At 23.9% G+C, this 24,419-nt stretch overlaps 1 protein-coding gene across 1 annotated transcript in view; it reads left to right on the forward strand.

Annotated features, from left to right (window-relative positions):
- The window catches only part of LOC112604311, an 83,014-nt gene that overhangs the window by 18,727 nt on the left and 39,868 nt on the right, over window positions 1-24,419 (forward strand). Inside the window, exons 3-4 of the mRNA XM_025353279.1 lie at window positions 15,521-15,720; window positions 15,834-15,969. Of these exons, the coding sequence (XP_025209064.1) occupies window positions 15,521-15,720; window positions 15,834-15,969 (336 nt within the window). The remainder of the gene's footprint in view (window positions 1-15,520; window positions 15,721-15,833; window positions 15,970-24,419) is intronic.

Here is a 24,419-nt window from a genome sequence, read left to right on the forward strand (position 1 = left end):
ATTTACCGCAAATAATTAATCGCAAGTGAATTGATCACAATGACAATTCACCGTATGATAATTGGTCACAAAAAAAAAAAAAAAAAAAAATGAAAAGTTTAGGTAGGTATATAATAATGGAACAAATTAAACTTTCAATTAAAAATGATGTGTAAATTTTCCTCTCCTATCTAATTATTCTACTCTGTCATAAAATGTTTCAAAAGAATAAAAACGTATTTTATCATTTTCGAAATTTAATGTTCTTTATCTACAATTTATAAAATATTAGCTCATATAATAAAAAAGTAAAACAAAATTAATTGATTTATGTTAATATATTATTATACAAATGAATGTCGTCTTATCTTTGGTAATAACGACTGGTCGTAATTTCATAAATAGTATGTGGCTGTGAACGTTAAAATACGACAAAAAACAAATACATGTGCTCTAAATAATAATATGCACTATAAAACTATGACATTAATATGCGTTAAAAAATACTTAAAACCGTTGAAATATGCAACATATACAAAATAAAATAGGTAGATGTTATTTTAATGAACCTTATTTCAATACATATATGAATTTAGATATAAATCCAGTCTCTAGTAATAACAGACTTAGGGCTGTCCGAAACTTTTTAATTAGTTACTGCAGAGTTATGCTATTTAGCTACCTATTTATAGATGTATTAAAAAAAGAGGAGAGCATTAACAGATTTAATGTCAAACGGTGTATATAGGAGGTAACGAGTTTTCTAAAAAAAAAAAAAAGTGATGTGCCAATGCCCAATTATAACGATATAACAAATATTGAAGATTTCTTTCGTGGCATACAAACAATTTTTAATTGCAAGCTTAGTTTTTAACTTTTTTTATTGTTATATAAATATATTAATGTATTTAATTTTTTTTATTATTATATATTCTATTAAATGAATAAATAATTTATTTATAAGACAAACATATTGTATATAATTTTTAATAGTTGTATTTGTTTCGTTGTTATATTATTATACCTATCTAGTATTTTTAAACATTTTTATGTAATACGAAAAAAAAAGTATTTTTAACCATACCTGTAACTAGTTGATAAGTTATAGACAGTCCTAAATCTATTGAAATGGGAAGGGAAATGTTAATTTTGCAATCAGTTGTCGTGCGGTAAGTTATTGCGATCAATTCGCTAACAATTAATTGGGCGCATGTAAACTCTGCCAGTGAAGAAAATTAAGTAAGGAGTATAAAATTAATATGATATATTATTAAAAAAAAAATTATAATTTAATATAATTTCATATCGTTCACATTAAATATTTAAATCATAATAAATAATCGTTATACCTAATAATTCAAAAATATATAATTATGTCATGTATGTAAACTAAAATGATGTGATACAGTTTGTAAATATTCTAAGTCTTGTATTACTCTTATTAGTCCTATTATTATAATAGTATATTATATCATCGCAATAGACGTCAACGTATTTGATGTGAGAAGGCACAAGGCAATGTGAGCACTGAGCAGCTAAATAAAAAAAACTGGCGGAGTTTACATATACCCATTACAGGTAAGAAAAAAAAAAACTGGCAAAGTTGGACCTTTTATTATCTTTTTATCTTAACCTGTATTCTGGTAGAGTTTACAATCGCCCGAATCAATTATTATTTGCGGTTAATTGTTTATGATTAATTGATGATACACCATAAAGTATTGTTCAGACTTCAGAGTCAGCTTCATCTGGTGTAACGTCGTAGATACATACTTTATATATTTCTTATTGTTGTTATTTTTACTATGATTTTTTTTGTTTTAATGTTATCAACTTTTGATCAATGTATAAATTTAACAACGATAATATTATTATTATTGTACGTAGTCACGTACTGCAGAACAACGCGTTAAATTTCTATTAGTCCGTTTTGATACTGACGATATTACGATATTATATATGTAGTATACCATTATAGATGTGAGATTATTATTTTTCAACGGTTCGATAAAAACCTATATTATTTTAATTTAATAATGTGAATAATAAAAGTATACATTTTAGTCAAGACGCATATATTTTTTTAGAAATAAACCATAATTATTTAAACGATTTTATTTTCATGCAAACGTACAAGTAATATTGACTGCATTTTTTTTAAAAGTTAATTTACACAATACAATTATTATAATTCAGACCTTATACATATTTTGAAAATATTTCGTGGAGGTAAAACGAATAATATCGCAGCACTCCGTGAGTTTAAAGTTGTCGGAAACCACTTTCGGTGTTTAGTTTATTATAATCTATAAGTCATGAATGGACTAAACAACATTTTAAGACTTCAGTCATCTGTTTTTAATTTTAAAAATTACACTGGAGTTTTTATTCTAAGTCGTTAAAGAAATTTAATTTTAAAATATATATTCAAACGTGTCAATATTAACACATATTAATTTCTACAATAATGTACATACATCGTTCTGCGAGAACATTAAGGGTCGGGAAATATTGCTATTTTCAACGCAACAATATTATTATAACAAGCACAAATATGATTACCTACGTGTTTGTTACTGCTTTTCATTGACATGGTTTTATTTATCTAATGTACTATCGGGATAAAAATTAATTTTAAATTAGTTGAAAATATTTTTTAAAAATGGTGAGATACATTATGCATAAAAATTTAAAAAAAATTATAGTATACTATATATATATATATATAACAGGGTTAACTGTTTTTTTTTGTGTGTATTATATTATCAACTCAGTATTAAGTTGATTATATGTGCTACATTTTGAGTGTTTATATTTAATTTTCGTAGTTATATTATGATTTTTTTTTTTCTTAAAGTTCGTACACGATATTAAATTATCATATCGTATTCTGATTTCTACCATTTATCTTAGGGCTTTGACAGTAAGTATCAATGAACGTCTACAATTCACTTAATCAAATTTACTTACTACAACAATTTATTTGATGTTCATTTGAAACAATAATAACATTTATGTTATATTAGTGTACAAAATAATAATAATATTCATCTGATTTTTAATTTTATCAATATTTAAACTAGACAATCGTATAATAATGTATATAATGTAATCGTGAAAATAAACGTTTGCACGTTTATATTTGTTCTTCAAATTATAATTAAAAATAATTATAAAATCTTACAGTTTGCAGGAAATCGATAATAAATATTTCTATACCCGATAATTAAAAATGTAGAAGTGTCGCTAATATATTATTAAGTGCACTGTACTAGATAGATTCCAATATTCAAATAAAAAAAAAAAATTCTGAAATTCCTAATATACTCTGTACCTATTTGCTTAATTTTTTTTTCTTATTAAGTATGCAAATTTTAAATTCTTGCGATCTAATTGTTAATTATAAACGCGCACGCTTTGCAGTATCAAAAACACAGCGAGAATAGTATATTTAATCTTTTTTTTTATTAAAAACTTATCGCAAATTTATGAGTTTCAGTAAATATATATATATATACGTTGACGTTCCTGTGAAAACGTTTAGTTGTACGTGTGCAATTCAATGGTCTCTATGTTAATAATAAATCTCATTAAATAAAATAATATTCAGTGTTCTTTGTTACTTTTGGAATAAAATATGTACCTAATACCTATAGGTTTATACTAATGTCGTTTTTATATGACACTTTCCTCTAATTTTTGTATTGATGCGAAATTCAAAGAAAAAACAATTCTATAATAACTCGCCTATTTGTTCACATCATTTGGTCTGACATTTCCAAGTTATTATTTTCCTTTAAAATAAGCATTTTCGTTTCAACCAAAATAAAAAAAAAGGTTTGATTTTTGTTTCTACAAAATTAGGTCTACCTAAATTATACTTCGAGAGCCATTTCGAATTATCTAAAATCTATCACTAGAAGGTAGTTTTCATTGACATCTTAAAAATTATTTCACTTTTTTTTATCTATTGATTTAATTTTGTCTTATGTATATTTATTCAACTTAAATAATGCTGTGGTTATAACTATAATTAATACAATAATATTAATAGGTAACAATTTTAGTTTCATACTTAGTCATTACAATTGACTGTTTTTAACAAGTATTTATTACTTTAAGTATTTTCCGATATTTAATTTAGAATTGTTTATTTGTATACTTAGATTAGTTTGAACACTTAAAATTAACATTTTCTAAAACTATATATTGTTTCAAGGATAATATTTAAAAAAATTTTTGTTGAGATTTGTATAGATTGATTTGTATTTATTTATAGTTCTGCATATTAAACTATATACCAATGAAATTTAACTACCTATAGGTGAAATCGTATTATGTTTAAGGAAATATACTTTTCAGAATACTATAAAACAATGAGAACGTAAAATCGAGATTATGACAAGTAGCTCTTAAATCTCAAATGATAATTATTTTGAAAAATAATATATTTGTTGGAAACAAAAACCAAACTTTTTTTTTTCATGTTGGCGGAAACGATGCACGTCCAAAATTTGAACATCTTTAGCCGATACTGTCCTTCTGAGTAACAGTACCAATAGTGATTTATGGACAAATCGATTTCGCTTTTGTTCGAGGGTAGCCAGGTATAATATGGAAGGGACTCAACGATACGAGCGATACATATATGTGTAGTTGGGACTCGTTTATCCTCCCGTGGGTCGTCGGCAAAATAACGGTAAAATTCAACCGAGATAATGGAAATTGTGTTTATATATGCTTAGATAAATGGAGGTAAGACACAGAGAATGTACGGAATTTCCAAAAAAATTTCATTCATACCAACCTTTTCTAGTCAAAATATGTGCATAAGTAATAATATATTATGATGTTCAATATTATTATATTATAGTTGTCGGGTATAAATTATTCGAGATACATATTTAAAATTGTTTTGATTTGTTATAGGTACGATTTTGGAACACATAATTTATTTAATCAATTAAATTTAATAATGTATTATTAATAATTTATATTCTATCGTTTTTCCTATATTGCATATATTATACTATAATACTAATATAGTAATATGCATATTATAGTGCAATGCCTATAATATTTTTGGAAAATTTAAATCATGTTTGATATTATTAAGAATATATTATTTCTATGACTTGTAGTTTGCCTGTAGAAATTTTAACGAAGAAATTTAATTTGAAATTAAAATAATTTCAGCTATTAAAGGTAATCTATGTTTTTTTTTTTTTTAAATTAAAATTCTATTGAAATGAATAAGTATAAAAATTAGCTTAAAATTATATTTTGTTGTAGAACAAAAAATTAAAAACAAAACATAGGTGGACATAATTTTTTTTTCCGTTATAACAGTATGTTAATTGTTAATTCTTTATCGATGAAAAAACAATTTAAAGCAGCTTGCAATAATGTAAGAAAAATAAATCGTAGTTAAACTGTTTATCATTTTTTTTTCCAATTGACCAATAAAATGTCGCATCCTTGTAATGCATTTAGTCTTCATACAAATTGGCATATTTCCTAGGGTAAAAATTTCAAATATTATGAATTATAATGCTATTTTTCACATTAAGTGGACAGAAAATCCTCGTTCTTCAATTATTGTTATGCTTTTTTTTTTTTCTAACAATGTTTTTAATATTATTATACGTCATTTTTACAATAGCGATAAATTTAAGTGCGAACAACATATTATATGAGCTTAACCAAACATAAAATAACGTAGGATTTGGCTTAGTCCTGGTAAATGTACACAAAGTGGCATCTAATCGGCCTCAGCGGCGGCGGAGATGGAGTATCACTGGTGCACGTGTGTGTGGTGTGTGTGTGTTGCTATTAACTGTATAAAGTACAATACTCTCGTTTGGTGTCCTTTAAATTCTACAAATTATTACACATTTCCGAGTTTAAGCTACTTTCTATTATACATTAACCATTTGCATAATATTATAAACATATATCAACAACGATAATAATTCTTTGGTATGGCCGTAAAACTTTACCTGTTTAGGTTCTATATTAATATTATTATATGAACAATGCATAAATAATGCGTAGAAAATGTACGATTAATTATTTGAATAAAAGTTTTTCTTTGTCTTGTTTGACTGTATTAAACCATTTTAGGTTCTGAGTGAAGCTTGTAGGGAAGCATATTGGATTCATAATAATAATATGATGTTTATTAAGGTTTTTAGTAGACACTAGGCACTGTGGTGTTGAGCAGACGCAGTACTTCAAAAATTCCAAGAAAAAAAATATAGCTTATAAGTTAATACTATAAGGTGGTTGTATTTAGATTTTCTTAGTAATTAATTTATTAAGTGTGAAGCCAGAGTACCGAAAACTTACTGCCAAAAAATTCTGAAGATACGCCAGTGAGCCAGGAAATTATTGACCTTTGTTCAGAACTGTTTTTCAATAACAGTGAAATATAATATTACAAGTACTACACACGACTAAACTGTGCCGAAGTGAGGGGGTAAAGAGTGAAGCGTGATGAACTCCAACACTTTGTATCCTACCTTGTATTTTATTTGAAATTATGAAATGAAAAAGATTTTTTTTTTATACATTGACTCTTTTAACGTGCAAAGCTTAATATTAATTTGAATGATATAATACAACGAAAATTTTTGTAACAGATAAGTACTATATTTATATAGTTTAATTTAATTTGTTGTTCTTTTATATTATACTAAAAAGAATTTAAATATTTAACGTTATAAAAAAATTATTAAATACTCGTAATATTATTAAACACCAACTGATTATTGTGAAACAATCTTATCGATAATTTAAATTTATTGCACCAAGCATACAATTTATTCAATGATTAATAAAAAAAAAGAAGTTATTATTATTGTTTTACTGTATATTTTATACTTAACAGTACAAGTTTTTATAATTTATAATTATATTAAAATTATATTTTGTTTCTACAACTCCACAATATTTATTTTATTTCATTAATTGTCAGAAATCAAAATGTTAAGCATTTGCATGTTTAAAATCTAATTTAATGGTTTGATATAAATTTGATTCCAAAAATAGTTTATTTAGATTTTTTTCGTTATCTACTGTTTTATGTCTATAGAGTTATTTTTTAACAAAAGTAAAATGTAAGACATTTACTATATGGGTTGATATAAAAATAAATGTATGATAAAAATGAAATATGTTTAGATAATATTTATCAGCTCAATGTCATGAAAAATTCTACACGAGTTTTATTTTCGTGTAAAAAGGTATATTAATATTATTAAATGATTTATAATGCTTACTTTAAACATTTTAATCAAATAAAATTTAAATGTTTGAGAAGTTATAAATTAAAATGTAGATTTCAAATAGTTTTTAATTTTAAGATGCATCTATTTAAATGCGTCTAAAATATAAAAATATAAATTAAAAAAAAAAAAAAAAAATGACAGTAAATATATCTTACAGTTATAATTTTTTCTTGTTAAATATATTCTTTTAAAAATTTGATATGATGTATAAAAAAATTAGATTTAAACATTTAAATGCGTAGGATATTTTATTATTTATTACGTAGTATATTATTATGTGTTTACGACAATAGTAATAGGATAAATTACTATTTATCTTATAAATTGACTAACTAATGGTGTGCGATCACTGATTACTTTTAATATACGAGTATATAAACACTATACAATATAAAGTGATCTATTTAACAGAGAACGCGTATGATAATAGTTAATTTTTGTGAATTTTAAATCTTATTGTTGTCATTGTATTTTTTTTGCTTCTAAGTTGTTCTTTATATATTAAATATTGAGTAAATAGTTTAAAATTTAAGAATTTATTAGTTATTGCAGAACACTTCTACATTTATTTGTATTTAAAATATGTCAGAAGTTAAATAAACCACTTTGTATATTTATACATAATAATATTATATTATGTATTACTATAGTTAGATTTATATATTTGTATACTGTATAGTTGTATATAGCGCATTGAATGTTACAGCACAATAAAATATTTATGTATTTATAAATAAAAACTTAAAATGCATTATTCAGCTGGCTTAAGTTAAGTTAAGTATAAATAACTAAAAATTATATTAACTGTTTAAAATTTAATAATTGATTATACTATATACAATATTATTTTATGAAAATAGTGTCATTTTGTTTATTTGCTGCCGACATTTTTTAATTCATTAAAATATATAATAGTATAATTTTGTTCTTAGAAGTAAATTGTTCCGTAAAAAAAAATAAAGTGAAATAATTTCAAAATTATCTTTATTATAAAATATTATTTATAATTAAAATTTAAATTGAGGTACTACATGTATTATATGCAGTACTTTTTATTTATTTTCATAAAATAATGAAAACATTTTTATACAACTAAACAATACTTATGTAAAATAAAAACATAAGGTTTAAAATTAAAATTAAAATGTAATGGAAATGTTAATATTATACTAATTTCTATTATAAAATTGAATATAACATATGATGTGTTATATTTTATATGAATTACACTTAAACTTTAATATTATTATTAAATATATATTATTATTTAATTTTTTATTTAAAATCTATAATAAATTATACAATAAATAAATTTGATGAAGAGAGAAAAAGATGTCACGATGAATACATAAACAAAGAAAATATCTATTGTTATAACTCTATATATATATTATATATATTATATATAAGTAATAATAACATCAATAAATTATCTAAAATCTGAGTTTGAGAATTTATTTTTTATATATGAATTTGAGTTTAAATAATAGTTAAGTTAAAAAATCTTTGGATCAATTTTTTTTTTTAGTCAAGGAGTTATGTAGGATAGGTTTTTAAAGAGGATACATTTTATACGAGAGAATTTATATAAATATGTAATATACCATGGAATAGTTTGTAGAATTGAGATGCTAGAATAGAAATGATAATTTTGTTAAGGTACTTAAAGAGGGTTCGATTACCAATAAACTATAGGGCATAAGTTATTGTTCTGAAAGGTATTGATTAGAAGAATTGTATAATTTTAATATTTATGTTTTTGGATACTCCCCAAAATTAGATTCCATAAGTGACCAAAGGAAATATGAGTAGTTTGTTTATTAAACATGGCTTGCATTTGAAAAAAAAATGTTGAACGTTATTTACAATTAAAATGTTATACAAATTTTGAATTTATCGTTATTCAGAATTAAAACGTTATTCACTTTTTGAGTTTATTGTTATTCAGAATTAACATTTTCAAAATATTTTATAAATTATAACTATTAAATAATTGAAAATGTATTATTTCATTTAATGATATACTATATTTAACGTTTTGCGGTATGTTTTGTTTTATGATATACCATTTATTATTTTTTAATCGTTAGGTTTTGTTTTGTGTTATTTAACTATTTATGTTTATCGTTTTCCGTTATAATTACGTTATAAATCTCAATCGTTTTTTATCAATTATAATGTTATAATCATAACGTTGTATAACATTTGCAAGCCTTGATATTAAATTATTAAATATTAATATTTATTATTTTTGCAGTTATAGTTTGGATTTTAATAAGGAACGCCATTGATGAAGTCTATGATTTTAAAGCTTTTCTTTTTATTTTGATGTGAGTTGAAAAATAAGTGTAAGTTGTCTATCTAGATAGATATCGAGATATTTTATAGGCTGTTCGATTGATATTTGTCTATTGTTGATTCAGATCGGAAGAAAACCACGCGGGATTATTAAAAAGATTATGTGGAACAATTTTGACTCATTCATTTTAAATTTTTATTTTAAGAATAAAGTTTGTAGTCAGTTGAGATGATTTTGGAGTTTTAGGATTTAGATAATATGAAATTATACCAGTATCATTAAAAAAAAGCAAGAGTTGTGGCGTTGTTATTTAGGAGGTATCTGAAGTAAAAATGTTGTTAAGTGTGGCAGTTAAATTTTTCTTTGCGGAACTCCAAACTTAATTGGATGGTATTTATAACACGTATAACCACAGAAGACTTAAATATCAATTATTATGGAAAGATTGAATAATGAGATAATAAAGATCAGGAAAAAATCTGAGCTTATATAGAAAATCAGTTTGTTATATACGATTAAATACCTGAGCTTGATCCAAGAACACTCCACAACAATATTGTTTTTTTTTTTACATGAATGATGCAATATAAAGTCAATAAATCAATGTATTTTGTGTATGCTTGAATATTTAAAAACCAAATTTTGTATGAGTTATAGTGTTATAAATTGTTATATATTAGAATAAGATAGATTCTTTTTTTAATCATTTTTTTTTCAATATTTTAGAAAACGTTAGAAGGAGATTTATGGAGCAATATAATGTTTAAGATTTAGAAGATTTTTTTGATTCTAAAATAGGAATTATGTTAGGTTTATGTTCTGTGTTTAACTGGGAAGGTCACCGAAAGAAGTTGGTTCATTAGTTGTTCTATTGTATGGACATTTTCATTGTCAAATATGTTCAGTGTGTGGTTGGGAGTTTAATTATAAGTATGTACTTATAAGTTTATCTTTTTCTCCATCTAATATAACTAGATGTTATCATATCAATACCATATCAATATCTGAGTTCTTTAATAGTGGCATAATTTGACGGTGTTTTGAAATTTTTTCAGTACATATTCAGATAGATTTATTTTTATTTGAAAGTATTTATAAATAAGATTGATAAATGTTTGATTTTTTTTTTCTAGAATACTTATAAATGCGTTTTATAAATTGTTGAATATGTTTTTGTCTTTTGCCATTCATAATAACTTGTAAGCTAATGATAATATGAACGGACATAATATTAATTTGTGAGAAAAAAAAACGCATTAATGTAATTCCAATATTTGAGTTTTAAAAATGTCAATTGAATTTGATTAGAAAATAATGTGATTCAACGTAAAAAGATAATGGTAACAGTAAAAAACGAAATATCGAATTTTTTTTAACTTAAACTTATGTAGGTTTTAAAAGATAAGACTGTAAAATTTCATCAACATTTAAAATACGTACAATACTAATGTTTCTTATTCAAATCGACATATCGGTAATTAGATAAACAACGTCACATATAATTTGAAATTCGATTTTCTGTTATTTTTATAAAAAAAAAACACATTTATTTTTTCTTACAAATAATTTTTTTCACCAACATATGTTGAAATTTTAAAGTATATTTTTTATAGTAAATATTAATATCATTAAAGAAATTCGCTGATTAGCTATTTACATTTTGAATGATTGTAATACAATAAAAATAAATATTTCTGATTTAGTTTATAAAAAAATGTTTGTTTATTTTGTATTTATGAATTTATTCACACACACACTTTATCTATTCATGGTCTAAGTAAATCCGTAAAATTATAACATAACACTTTAGATGTAAAACTATTGGTATGAATTAAGGGAATTGTGCCAAGTTAAAATAATTTAAATAAAACGCTCATAAAATTCGTTAAGTGTGCGAAAAGAAGAATCCATATATACATTTACACACATTATACTGTCATTACATAAAGTATACATAAAGTATTATCATTACATTAATATTTTATGAGTGTATTAATATATTTGATTGAAATTAAAAAAAAAAAAAAACAACGGCAAAAGTATATGATGAAAAATAATAAGTTATAAATAAATAACAAAAGTCAATAAGTATTTTATAATTCAAAAAAATTGAGTAAACTGTAAATTTAAGTATGTTAACACATTTAAAAAAATATAAACGACGTGTTACTTTAAATCGGTTTACTGCAGTGTAGAACAAAATTAATTAATAATGTTTTGAAGATTTAAAAAAAATAGTATTTTACGCCCGGTGTTTTTTTTTCAATAGATTATGAATAAAAACATTTATGTCTTTCGTGAAGTCGACGAGGATTTATTTATATTTTAAACGATTTAATTTATTTATGAATGTCCATGCACGTTTCACACCTTCTTTGGTCCGAGAAATCCAATTTAAATTTACTGTCTGTCTGCAGGTTCGTAAACACATTAGGCAACTACAAAACTTGACGTGATATCTTGAATATTAATACTATAAAGTACTCAACACTTTTGCAGAGAACTTTATTGATTTTGTTTTAGCTCTCAATATTTATTTTTAATGTTTAAGACGTTTTCCATAATAGTAAGACTGTCTCTTACAGACAATACGTGTATCAGTGGTATTGTTAATTGTTTGTCATAATAATTAATATATTATAGATTATAATATCAATCCAAAAAAATCATCAAATTTGTCTTCTTTATAGATGGTGATATCTAAAATGTTTTAATATAGGTATTAAAATATCCTGTCCGTTAAATTAATCATTAGTGCTTTTAGTCTAAATAGACTATAAAATGGTTTGGTGGTAGGTGTTACGCATTTAGCAGTGACGGTTTATAAAATGAGGCTATTAAACTCGACAATAATAATTATTGTATAAAGTTATTTTACACTGTCGTAATAATGCAGCAGTAATAGAGTTTAATATTATACACTCAGAGTTCTTAAAAATATGTACCATTTTAGGGTCGTATAACTATTATTATTATAATATAATACTAGCCAGCGACGGTTGGGGCTTAACGACGATACGCATAATATATTATTATTACCTATGTATAAGTTACCATCATCAGACGTATTATACTTTAATATTTTTCGTGACTGTCGTGGTAACTGCAGCAGTTTAACACTCCGATTATCATCGTGTAATTATTATGAATTATGATTTGTATTCTAATACACGTGCAGTGTTATAGAAATACATGACATTATAACACATGCATAAGCTATCAACTGCAATAATATGTTTTCCGTGTTGTTCGTTTGTATATTATAATAATATTATATATGCGTCTAATAATGCGTACCGGCAATATAGGCAAATGGAGTAGCATATTATTATTATTATTATTACTATTATAGTATTATATATAGGTGTATTTGGTTGAGATATTATTAATATTGGCTGGCGACGACCACACCTCATCCATATTAACAGCCGATTATCCCGAAACCCGATGAATTCCCAAACACACACACACACACACACACACACATACATAATGTATAGATTTAATGCGAGAATAGCGTTTCGTTGGGTTAAGTCATATTATATTATTGTGACAAAATACACAAAACGTACATCATTAACCCCTTGTACCGCGTATTCCGCATTCTACGATATTATCATTACAATGCGAATATATAAGGTATTATTGTTTTATATTTCATTGTAATGGCCGTGATGTTGAAACGATCAGACTGTTGCTAGAAAAGGATATTCAGCCAGCTCTAAATTCGCGCCACTGTTATTATTATTTGTATCTAGTGTCATCATTATACATACGATCGGACCGAGTAGATATGGATAGTTACTAGCTAGGTGTAAACACTACGCAGAATTGTAAGCATAGAATTATTATTTTAAACTTCACCGGCAGGATAACGATCATAATATTAAATAGGTGGTTCGAGAATTGTTGACCTTCCGAAAAACAACTCTCTCACGATTTTTCGTGGTTATAATGAATATTCGAAAAAAACGCTATGAATTTTGCTTTTTAAATTTCAATTATCCGTGTTTGTTTAATATTTAAAAACAATATGCGTTATGTGTGTTAAGCAATATACTTACAACAATTATTTAAGTACGATGGTGATGCGTGTGATATATGTTCAAAGATATTAATATAAGTTGCGTTTTAATGTTTGGTTCGTGTAAAACATTTAAATTACTCTAACAGCTTTTAAAATATAGTTTTGGTATAATATACGATTAGAAATATGTAAAATCTTTCAATTCGAGAGAACTGTAAATAGTTTATAATAAAAAAAAAGTTTTAGAATTTACGATCGTTCACAAATATTTGGAACTAATTAATTACACTGTCGAGGTTTTAGAATATTAGGAGGCACTTAAGGGAGACTTAGTTATCATAGCTAAAATTTAATATGACTATAAATACCACGTTGTAAGTTTTTCAGAGTAAGAAGTCTTCGAACACTGACGTACCTGATAATTTCTCGCAGTTCTTTTCGCAAAGTTTTAGTTAAAGTGCAATGCAATACCTCTATAGTCTCTATGTTATATGAACTATAATATATTAATATGGAAAGAGGGAAATGCGATAAGTCACTGAAACCTGTCGACAAGTTTATAATTGCTTTTAAAATTAAATTGAATGAAGTTTAAATTTTAATAACATTAAAACAATTTTGTTTTAAATAAGATTATATTTTTGGGCTTTCCATAAAACAACTAAATTCCTCTTAAAATACGAGTAAAAACATTAAAAATACAATTTTAAACTACACATAAAAAATGTATTTGTTAACATCTATCTTATATAAACGAAAATTATTTTCAAATATAAAATACTACTTTTAATATAGGTGAGAACTTAATGGACAAAAAAATGTATGTTTCTTATATAATATATTGGTGGCACTTTAAAAATATATTTATTTTTATGTATCACACTTGTTCGTCTCTTGTCTCTTACTATAATATAGATTATAGATGTATTGTTCATTTTATTGTATAAATTATTTATAAAAAAATGTGTATTTTTTGTAGGTCAGAAACTTTTTTAAGACTTTAGTCTTTAAAATAACCTATTAACAACAATACTTTTTATCAATGTTAATCTGCCGAAAAGTACTTTATGATATATTAAACTACATTATTTTATTCTAGTTTGTGTGTGTATTTATCATATTATATTTTCAGACTTGAATCAAAAAATCGATTATTTCCAAATTTATCGTTTTTGAAAAACCGTAGAAAAACTAAACGTTTTTATAGTTAGTAATTAGTTTAAATATTATTACTATAAGTACATCATAAATTCGTCATCATATATTATTAAGATATTTATAGTACAGAAAGGGTCGTTTCCTGAAAAAGTGCAGCTATGTATAGTAATGGTATTTCGACAAATTTTTGGTTTGCGACATTTTATGTGCCTCAGATTTTTGATCACGGCAAAGGGCAATGCAACAATTATATTGCTTTGCGTAATAATATAATAAATAAAAAAACACGGACGGAATCAAATATTTGGGTGATTTGTTTACAGAAAACATGTTTTATTATTTATATACAGAAACAACAAAAGTGCTAATCTTAAAATAAAATATTCATTGTGCTTGTACAAATCTTTTATTCGAAGTTGAATTTCATACATTTCAGAGGTATACACAAATAAACAATAGTTTATTTTTGACACACTATTTAAGACCATTATTATGATTTTGTTGTTTAATGTCAATAAATGTGTAAAATCTAAGCATAAAACTGATAATATGATATTTAATATTGACCGGTGAAATCAAGAATTTTTTAGGTTGCTTGAAGACTAACCATAGACAAAAAAATCCAACGACATTGTATAAAATCAATTCATAACATTCATTGTTATATTATTACCATATTTATCAGATACATGTAAAATACAATAATACCATTAGGATAAACTCATAAGTCATGATACGTCTAATGTCATCGAATCATTTTCTAAATAGGTGACGGACTGACCGTAAAAGCGGTAGTACCTCGGTACAAGGTTCGTGGGGAGACAGCCGTGCTCCGGTGTGACTTCGAGCTGGAAGGTGCTCCTCTGTACGCCGTCAAATGGTACCGCGAAAACGAAGAGTTTTACCGGTTTGTGCCTAAGTCAGAACCTCAGAAGACGTCTTATGCGGTGGATGGGATTAAAGTTGATGTAAGTATTCAGTTACTATTTTCCCCCACTCTACCGCCACAAATACATCCTTTTCGATGCAGTCGTGTAGCAATTAAATTTACATTTTCTATTTTATGTATTTATTTGTGCAGCATATGCAATCCAACAGTCGACAGTTAACGTTGAGGGACATAACATTGAAAACCACAGCTAATTACCGGTGCGAAGTTTCTGCAGAAGCTCCGTCGTTTGCTTCCGCACAAGATGGTGGCCGAATGGAAGTTATATGTAAGTATATAGTGATTTACAAAATGTAATTGAATCTAGTGACATCGTCTGGAGTAACATCATTACCATAGTAACCTTATTATATTATATTAAATGGATTAATAAACGACTTTAACTCAATGATTTAATAATTTAGTAATTATCGAACAAAAAAATCAACAACGTTTTTTTGATTTGTGGTTAGAAACAAATGTCCAGATTCGTTAAGAAAAAAAGTGTATTCTTCATTTCATAAACTTCAATAATATGATACTATTATTGAATAAATGCAAACCTATTCATAGGTACTTAATATCGATAGTATGAAACGAAAAAATTAAATTAAGATTAATAGTTACAATTTTTTTCTTCTGAAAGTAGTTGTTATTAATGGTAATTAATTACCATTAATAACAACTATTATTAATAGTAATGTTATTAATTAGTAATGGTAAACATTGGTAGAAACTAGGTAAGTACTCTTTTGCTTATACATTCGTTAGGTGATAATTATGATATAGCTAATATTATTCTTTTGAAATACCATTTATATTAAGTTCAAAATTCAACAACAATTATTTAAATGATGAGCGTTAGTTTTATAGTCAAAATATAAAACTTATCTATAAAAACTGTTGATTAAAATAGTAGATTTATACAAATTGAGAATTTACATTATTTATTAACACTAAGTTAAAATAATTCATTTGTCATAAAATATAAGCCTTAATTTACATAGTTTTAAAGAGTAGTTCAGTAAGATGTTTTTTTTTTTATTACATATTATATTTTGTAATTCTTATAAAATTTAAGCTTGCATTCTTTACGACAAACACTTTTAAATTTAATATAAATTAGTAAAACAATAATTTATTGAATATTAAATACTTGTCTGGTTAATGGTAATGTAATAAAGCTATTTAAAAATATGAGGTAAGTAGTATGTTTATACTGTTAAGTGTTTGTGATTTTTTATGAGTAAAAATTAATAACAATTCATACATTTTGTTTAAAGAATATATCAAATATTTAAATAGTATCGTTTAAAAATTAAAAGTCAAAGATTTTTTTTAGGTTACGTTATATTTTAAAGCTTATCTTATATCTTATATACGATTAAGAACAAAACAAAAAAATGAAAGTGTGTTAGGTAGGTAATTAATAAATACACTTAACCAACAAGTAACAATATTACCTACCATATCTAAATGTATTACTATATAGTATGTATACTTTGTTCCAAATAAGATGACTTGTGCGTAAATGACCGAATTACGTTCGGTTTGCATTGGAGTAGATCGCTTGCAACCGCTCGCGTTGCGAAACCGGTCGTCGCGTCATGCTGCCTAACTGATAATGTTTGCGTGCTGCCCGTTAACCATCGCCCACCGTGCCCAAACGCAAGTCATCTTATTTGGAATAGAGTATAATATGTGTACTGTATAGTGTTATCATATCGATATATATATTTAGTTAAATAATATTTTTGTTTTTTTTTTTTTTTTACAAGCTTAAACTCAATTGTTATTAAAAATAAATAAGTATCTATGTATATTATACACGTGAAAAAAGTTAACATATTTAAGAATTTTCAATTTAAAAAACTTATTATATAGGTAAATTTTAAAAATACGAATTTAGTTCAATGAACTATTCTAAAATATTTTCTTAAAAGGAAGTTTTTAAAGTGCTTAAATTAATTGATACTTTCAATAAAAAAAAAAAATTTATTTTAGTTTTTTTGCGTAAATATAGTGTTCGAAGTCAATTCGATTTGTATTCTCACTCTCTATTTAATAATTAACATAAAGCATAATATATTTAAATTTTTTACCATGATGTAACTACAAAAATATGATAGTATTATAATATCGTATACAAATATGCTTTTCAATTACACCGGAATTTTTCAATCTCCTCGCCTTGTGACCATATTCATGATTAATAATATATTTTGTGTAAATATTTAGTGTTATCATTTATATTCACTGTTTTTATCGATTTAAATTACAACAGTTTTTAGAATTTCTCCGATATAATATAAATTAATGTTATTAATTATTGTTTAGTTTCACCCCGTTCAAAACAAGCAAACACGTAAAAAAATAATTGTGATTTTTTTAAAACTAATTTAAGGAATTTTCAAAGTTTTTTTTTTTTTTGTTTTTTTTTTTAACTGTGGAAGATTTTTAAATTTAACTATTACAGCTCTACAATTAATATAAAAATTTAATGAGACAAGAAGAATTAGTAACATAGTACAATACAAAATAAGGACAAATAATTTCAACTTTAAATCTAGGTGATACTGTGATAGATCAATTGAAGGAAGACCAATTATATATTATGTAATAATTATATCAATATATTTATACAAATTGTATAATACTAATGATGGTTATTTATAAATACTTCTTATTACATGTATTTTTTTTTAACAAGAAAATAATATTTTTATTTTATATTATATGAGGTAAAATGTTTTAATTTAAATAAACATAATATTATTAAATTCCATATTAATTATTTTTTTATAATACATTAATACTCGTAGTTAAATAAATAAACGGAATACTCCAAGTATATATTTTATAAACGATTATATGAATAAAGTTATGCAGTTCAATATAAACAATTAAATAATATATTAGACAGTATACAAAATCATGAAGGCTAAATATGTATCGTGTGTCCACTTTGTCCCTCATTAGTATATCTCTTGTAATTTATATTTTTATTTTGTATAAATTCTAAAAACCTTCATACAAATATTATACTGCTTACGAGCAGTATAATATACTAAGTATATAGTATTTATACATAAAAACTTGTCGAGTATCATTACTGGAGTTCAGTGAAAGAAAATCTGGTATTTTATACTTGTGTAGGTACGTATACGTATTGTGTACATTGATAATGTTTTTCCATAAAGAATTTCGAAATATTTCAAAACGTTTTTATTGGTTAAAATTTTCTACATTTCATAAGTTAGCTACATACTCAGATAATATTTTGTAACTTAATAATTTTTAAATATCCATGAAAATATAATACAATTAATGTAATTAATATAGCTACTAAGCTATATCTGATAGAATTGATTTAATTTTTTCCAGTGATAAAATTATAGATTATATTTATTACTTTATTAGGTAACTATAAACTATAGTTACTTAATGAAGTAATAAATATATAAACCTAAATAAAGTTTACTATTACAGATTAATTATAGAATATAATATTTTTTTATTACGTGCTTTAATATAAAATTATTCTTAAAATGCTATTTATGGAATCGATAGAATTTTAATTTTAAACTATAAAAAATATAAAAAGAAGAGTTTATTATATACTCGCATACTGGTATAAGTAAAAGCTATTGAACTTTAGCTGTCACATCGTGCATGTATCAGAAAGTATAAGAACAAAACACTGTATTATATTATTCGTTGTTTGTGTATGTGTGTGTGTGTGTGTGTGTGTAAACTATTGATGAGAATATATACGATGGTCTAGTGATGTTTATATTTTATTTTCAGTTCCTTTTATTTAAAATGCAAAAGTACCTCTCGCGTGAAACCCCTTGACGTTGGTGACACTACCAAGATTTCGATATCGCTATGTTAGTCTACGAATTTGGGTCAACCTTTAAGTTTATTGTAGAAAAAACGTTGGGCGAAAAAAATTGTATTTTAAATCTTTAGTCAACTTTAACCCTATACTAATGTATATAGTATATAGGTATAAGTAAATAAAATATAAATTCTAATATTATATCATATTATTTATGTGATATTTAATATAAAATAATATTTACATATTTGTGATTATCGTAAACTGATTTCCAAACGAAAAATTTTTTTTAATTGATACAATTTTCAAAAGATACACATATCGTTATTTATGCATATGTATTATGTAAGGACTTTATTATTTATGTATCAAAAGCATATATTAATTATCAATATAGCATATGCATATATTGTTACTTTGTGCATGTATATGTCACATCCACATAGTGAAACAACTTATTTAATGTAATAGTTTAAGTTATAACCAATCTTCCCGTAAAGATAAATAATAAGAATATTATTTCATGGTAATATTTTATAGATAAAACTGTTATTTATAAAATATAATATACGTATAGCTTATGAAAAATAAATTAAAATATAATATAACTTATAATTAAATAAAAAAAAAAAACAATTTTTTTTATAGCAATTACACAAAATACACAATTTAAATATTAACTATTTCATGAAATAGATGTCTATATAATGTATTTTCGTCAAAATTCACGATCTGAATGAATTTCATTGAATGGTTTCACTATGTGGATACGATGCACACAATAATATACATATATATATTAATAAACAATATTATACTTGTTTACCTTTGACTTTTCAGCTATATTATATTATATACAGTGTTAACAACTATAGATTGTATCAAGAAGTTTAAAATAGGTAATCAAAATTGTATTTTACATTAAAAAAAATTAAAATAAATATAAACATGATATGAGTAGGTAAATTAATTTCAAAATAGTTTTTGAAAAACTTCTCAAAGCATAACCATGGGTCAAATGTAGCAATTAAATAAAAAAATATTGGTATACTTTAGTTCAAATATACCCAATATCTCTATTTAAAATGATTTTCAAACGTATCATGATCTTTTTCAATTATACAATCTAAATTAACTGAATGTCTCAACATATTTTATAATTACCTTTGTTGATCACATTTCATAACTATAGTTTAACCGAAAACGATTGCATACATGTTATAAATGACAGTTGTATATAATAAATATCTAATTTGATATAAAGTGAAGGGTTATTATTATTATTATATACTTTTATTTATTTTTAATTAATTTGGAACTTGGTTCTTAGAATCACATAATTAATGTAGGTGGTATAAGTTGGCATGCAATATTATAAAAATCTTTTTGATTTTACTATTATAATTTTTTTAAGTATTTTAAATATGAAAAAAGTATAGATATTTAAAAAAAAATAATACATTTAATGAACTTTTATATATATTAAACTACTCAATTAACACTTTTTAGAAATAATTTTAAGAATTTTCTAGTATCTACCTAGAAACTTAAAAAAAACCTACTCTGAAATGTGTCACTTTAATTGTTATACATGATTAACAACTCAGATTCAAATAAATTTTTTTTATTATTTTATGACTTTTTACACCTTTAGGAATTCAAAATTTACAATCCCCACACTAACCTATACTTCGTTTCATTTTATATTTTTGTTTTAAAAATAAGTTTAAAATTAAGTGATTATATTTTATCGACAAGTATATTTAATAAGTATCAATTTCAAGTTTAAAATCTTCACAGTAGGCTTTTATACAAGCCGTAAATTTTTAAAATTGCACATGATACTTATCGCACTTGATTTTTGTCACATGTTCTCTACATGACACTGGTTCTGATTTGAGACAACATTGGACGCTATGTACTTTGAAATTAGAATTCGGTTGGTAAACAAATGCGTATTCTGTCAATATGTTTTAGTACTAGAGATACAGATCTAACAGTAGCACTACAGAAGCGAATTTCGTTTTACGTATTAAATGTTGTGGCATTTATATTATGGCAAAAACAAAACGTTCCTTTATACAATAACGGTGAAATAATTTTAAAAATAAATGGTTTTATATTCTTATGAATTTTTTCATGCAATAAAAAAATCATTAAGCTTAAGTATTATTAATGTTTAACCAATTATGAACAGCTGGCTAATAATTGATACATATTATTTGTACCTTATAATGTATAATAATATATTAATATTAAACAGGATTTAAACGGATTATATACAAACATTTTTTTTTCAGTATATTTTGAATAATTATGAGACCCATTTAAATGAAACTATGTATCTTAAAACTGTTTGTAGCACAAATATTAAATTATTATTATTTTAATTATTTTCTTATCTTTTATATTATTATTTATTATACATAATAGTTAAAAAAAATGTTTAAAGATATTAACCATTACAGATTTAGCAGGTGCAAAATAAAATATTTAAAAAAAATAATTTATTTTGAAACAATTTTTTATAATTTACATAATTCATAAAAATTATTATATTGTATTTTAGAAAATAACACAAAATTAATTTTGACCTCCAAAATTACTTCTGTCAAATTTCATACAATTTTGAATATTTAATCTATGAAAAGTATACCAGTTGATTGTTTTTATGGATTAAATGTTTATGATATTTGTTACATAACATATTATGTAATTATACGAGTATTATACCTAAATATTTAAAAAGAATATATCTTTAACTTTATTAAAACTAATTTTTAAAAAGTATAATACGAAATATAACAACAAACAAAATGAAAATAATACGATTCTGGGATAAATACAATTAATTAAAAATAATATTTTTCAATTTTAGTAAACGCGTGTAAAAAAAAAAATTCCCATAGGTATATTATATTATTTTATAATTTTTAGAAAGACTTTTGATGGAAGAGTTGATATAACTATAGTTTAATTATTTGTATTATTTTTTTTTGTTTACAAACCATTAGTAATAAACCTATATGCTTTATTTTTGTTAGTGGAGGTAGAATGAATACTGCAAAAGTTTAATATACTCGATATTAATGTATATATAAATATATATATTTAGGATTCAGTATAGATAGTATACTGGCATTGCATTATATAGATGAGAAGTCATTATTATAATTTTTCAATAGTTTTTCGGAAAATTTCGAAAAACTAACAACAAAAAAATATCACCACCTTAACAGATTTGTATACGCGGAGACCCTGTGGGGTTTAACCAAAACTTTTTGTATTATTTTATAACTTTTAAATAATTCTGCAGAGAGTTGAAATGATTATCGATTAGATTTTCATTTTTTTTTTATTTATTATATACGTGATATAATTTTTGAAAAATGTAACTGACGGCGGAGACCATATTTTTTACTTTGTATACATGTAGTTTTAAAAATATTAATAGTTCGTATATAGTATAGTAAATGGAGAATACTCATACTTGACATTTTAATACTAGGTTCTCGTATTACATTGTTTACTATATTCAACACATTAATTTTTTTATATGCATTTAACATTTTAAAAAATTCCTATAAATTACATTAACCAAAACCGCGTTTCGTTCAGAGTAGTTTTTATAACGCGACAATTGCAAAGCTTTCGGATTGTTAAAAAACAATACAAGGGGCCGAAGTAAGCAGAGCGAAACGAATGACCAACACCCTTCGGTCTACAGTCTTTAGTCTCTGTATCCTTTTTGTTTATATTACCAACATTTATATTGTTTAATTTGTCATAATATAGAACTGACGGTTAGAACTGATCACTAGGTTTCAATGAGTTATGTTAAAATTTGAGTTAAATAATATTAAAATATGATTTTATATGACCGCTGAGAGATTTAAGTGAATTTATAGTGAATTATAAATCAATAACCGTGTCTGACATTTAACATACCTAGTAAAGATGTATAATACACCATTAAACGCTTTAAAAGGTCTTTTAACTTATTTATCAATTTAAGAATATGAAAATAATTTAATAATTCGTTTTTTAGGAACTAAAAAAAATAATTTAAGTGGTTCGTGTATTTCTTTAAAATATTTTCTCGTTCAATATCTATGCGTACAATCATACCTATTTGGTTTAATTTTTTTCAAAGAATTTATTTACAATTTTATCATTAACTTATTTATTTGTAAAAGTCGTATCCAATTAACAACCTATTACATGTTTAATCCCGAAGTATTAAATATGACTTATTATTAATTATGATCAATTCAGAAAATTAAAAAAAAAATATACATAAATATTAAATAATTTTGTCCTAATGAAATTTAATGATAATGACCAATATGCATAGCAACTATTATCCACTAATTGTATAATTACTTAATATTTATATTTGCTAAAAATAATTTTCGTTTATTTTCATAAAATATTTTAGGAAACATAATACAACTCATCTTTTTTATTAATTGTTTTCATTAGAAAGATATTTATTGAGATTATAATTTTAAATTATTTTTAAAGTGCTTAATAATTGTTAATATTATTATTCGATTCCAGCGAACTCAAAACCCCGTTGAACTTTTATTATAGTATTTATAGTTATAATTAATATAATAAATAATCCATAAATATTTTTAGCAGTGCAAATTTTATTTTATATTTTTTTTAAAAAAAGTGCTTTTGGAAAAGTGCAATAGATAAAAACACATTCATAAAATGGCGATTGTAAACTGTGCCAAAAATGTAGATAAACCCAAAATCACGCATGTAAACTACGCCCAAATTTTTATAAAGTGTAAAAAGGTGACGTGTAAACTGCGCCCGAGTAAAATTTTAAAAATCAATAGTTATATTTTTTCAAAATTATCTTTAATGTATACTTAATTCAATAAAAC

This window comes from Melanaphis sacchari, unplaced genomic scaffold (assembly GCF_002803265.2).
Source record: "Melanaphis sacchari strain LSU unplaced genomic scaffold, SCAv2.0 Contig11_pilon_pilon, whole genome shotgun sequence".
Lineage (NCBI taxonomy): Eukaryota > Metazoa > Arthropoda > Insecta > Hemiptera > Aphididae > Melanaphis > Melanaphis sacchari.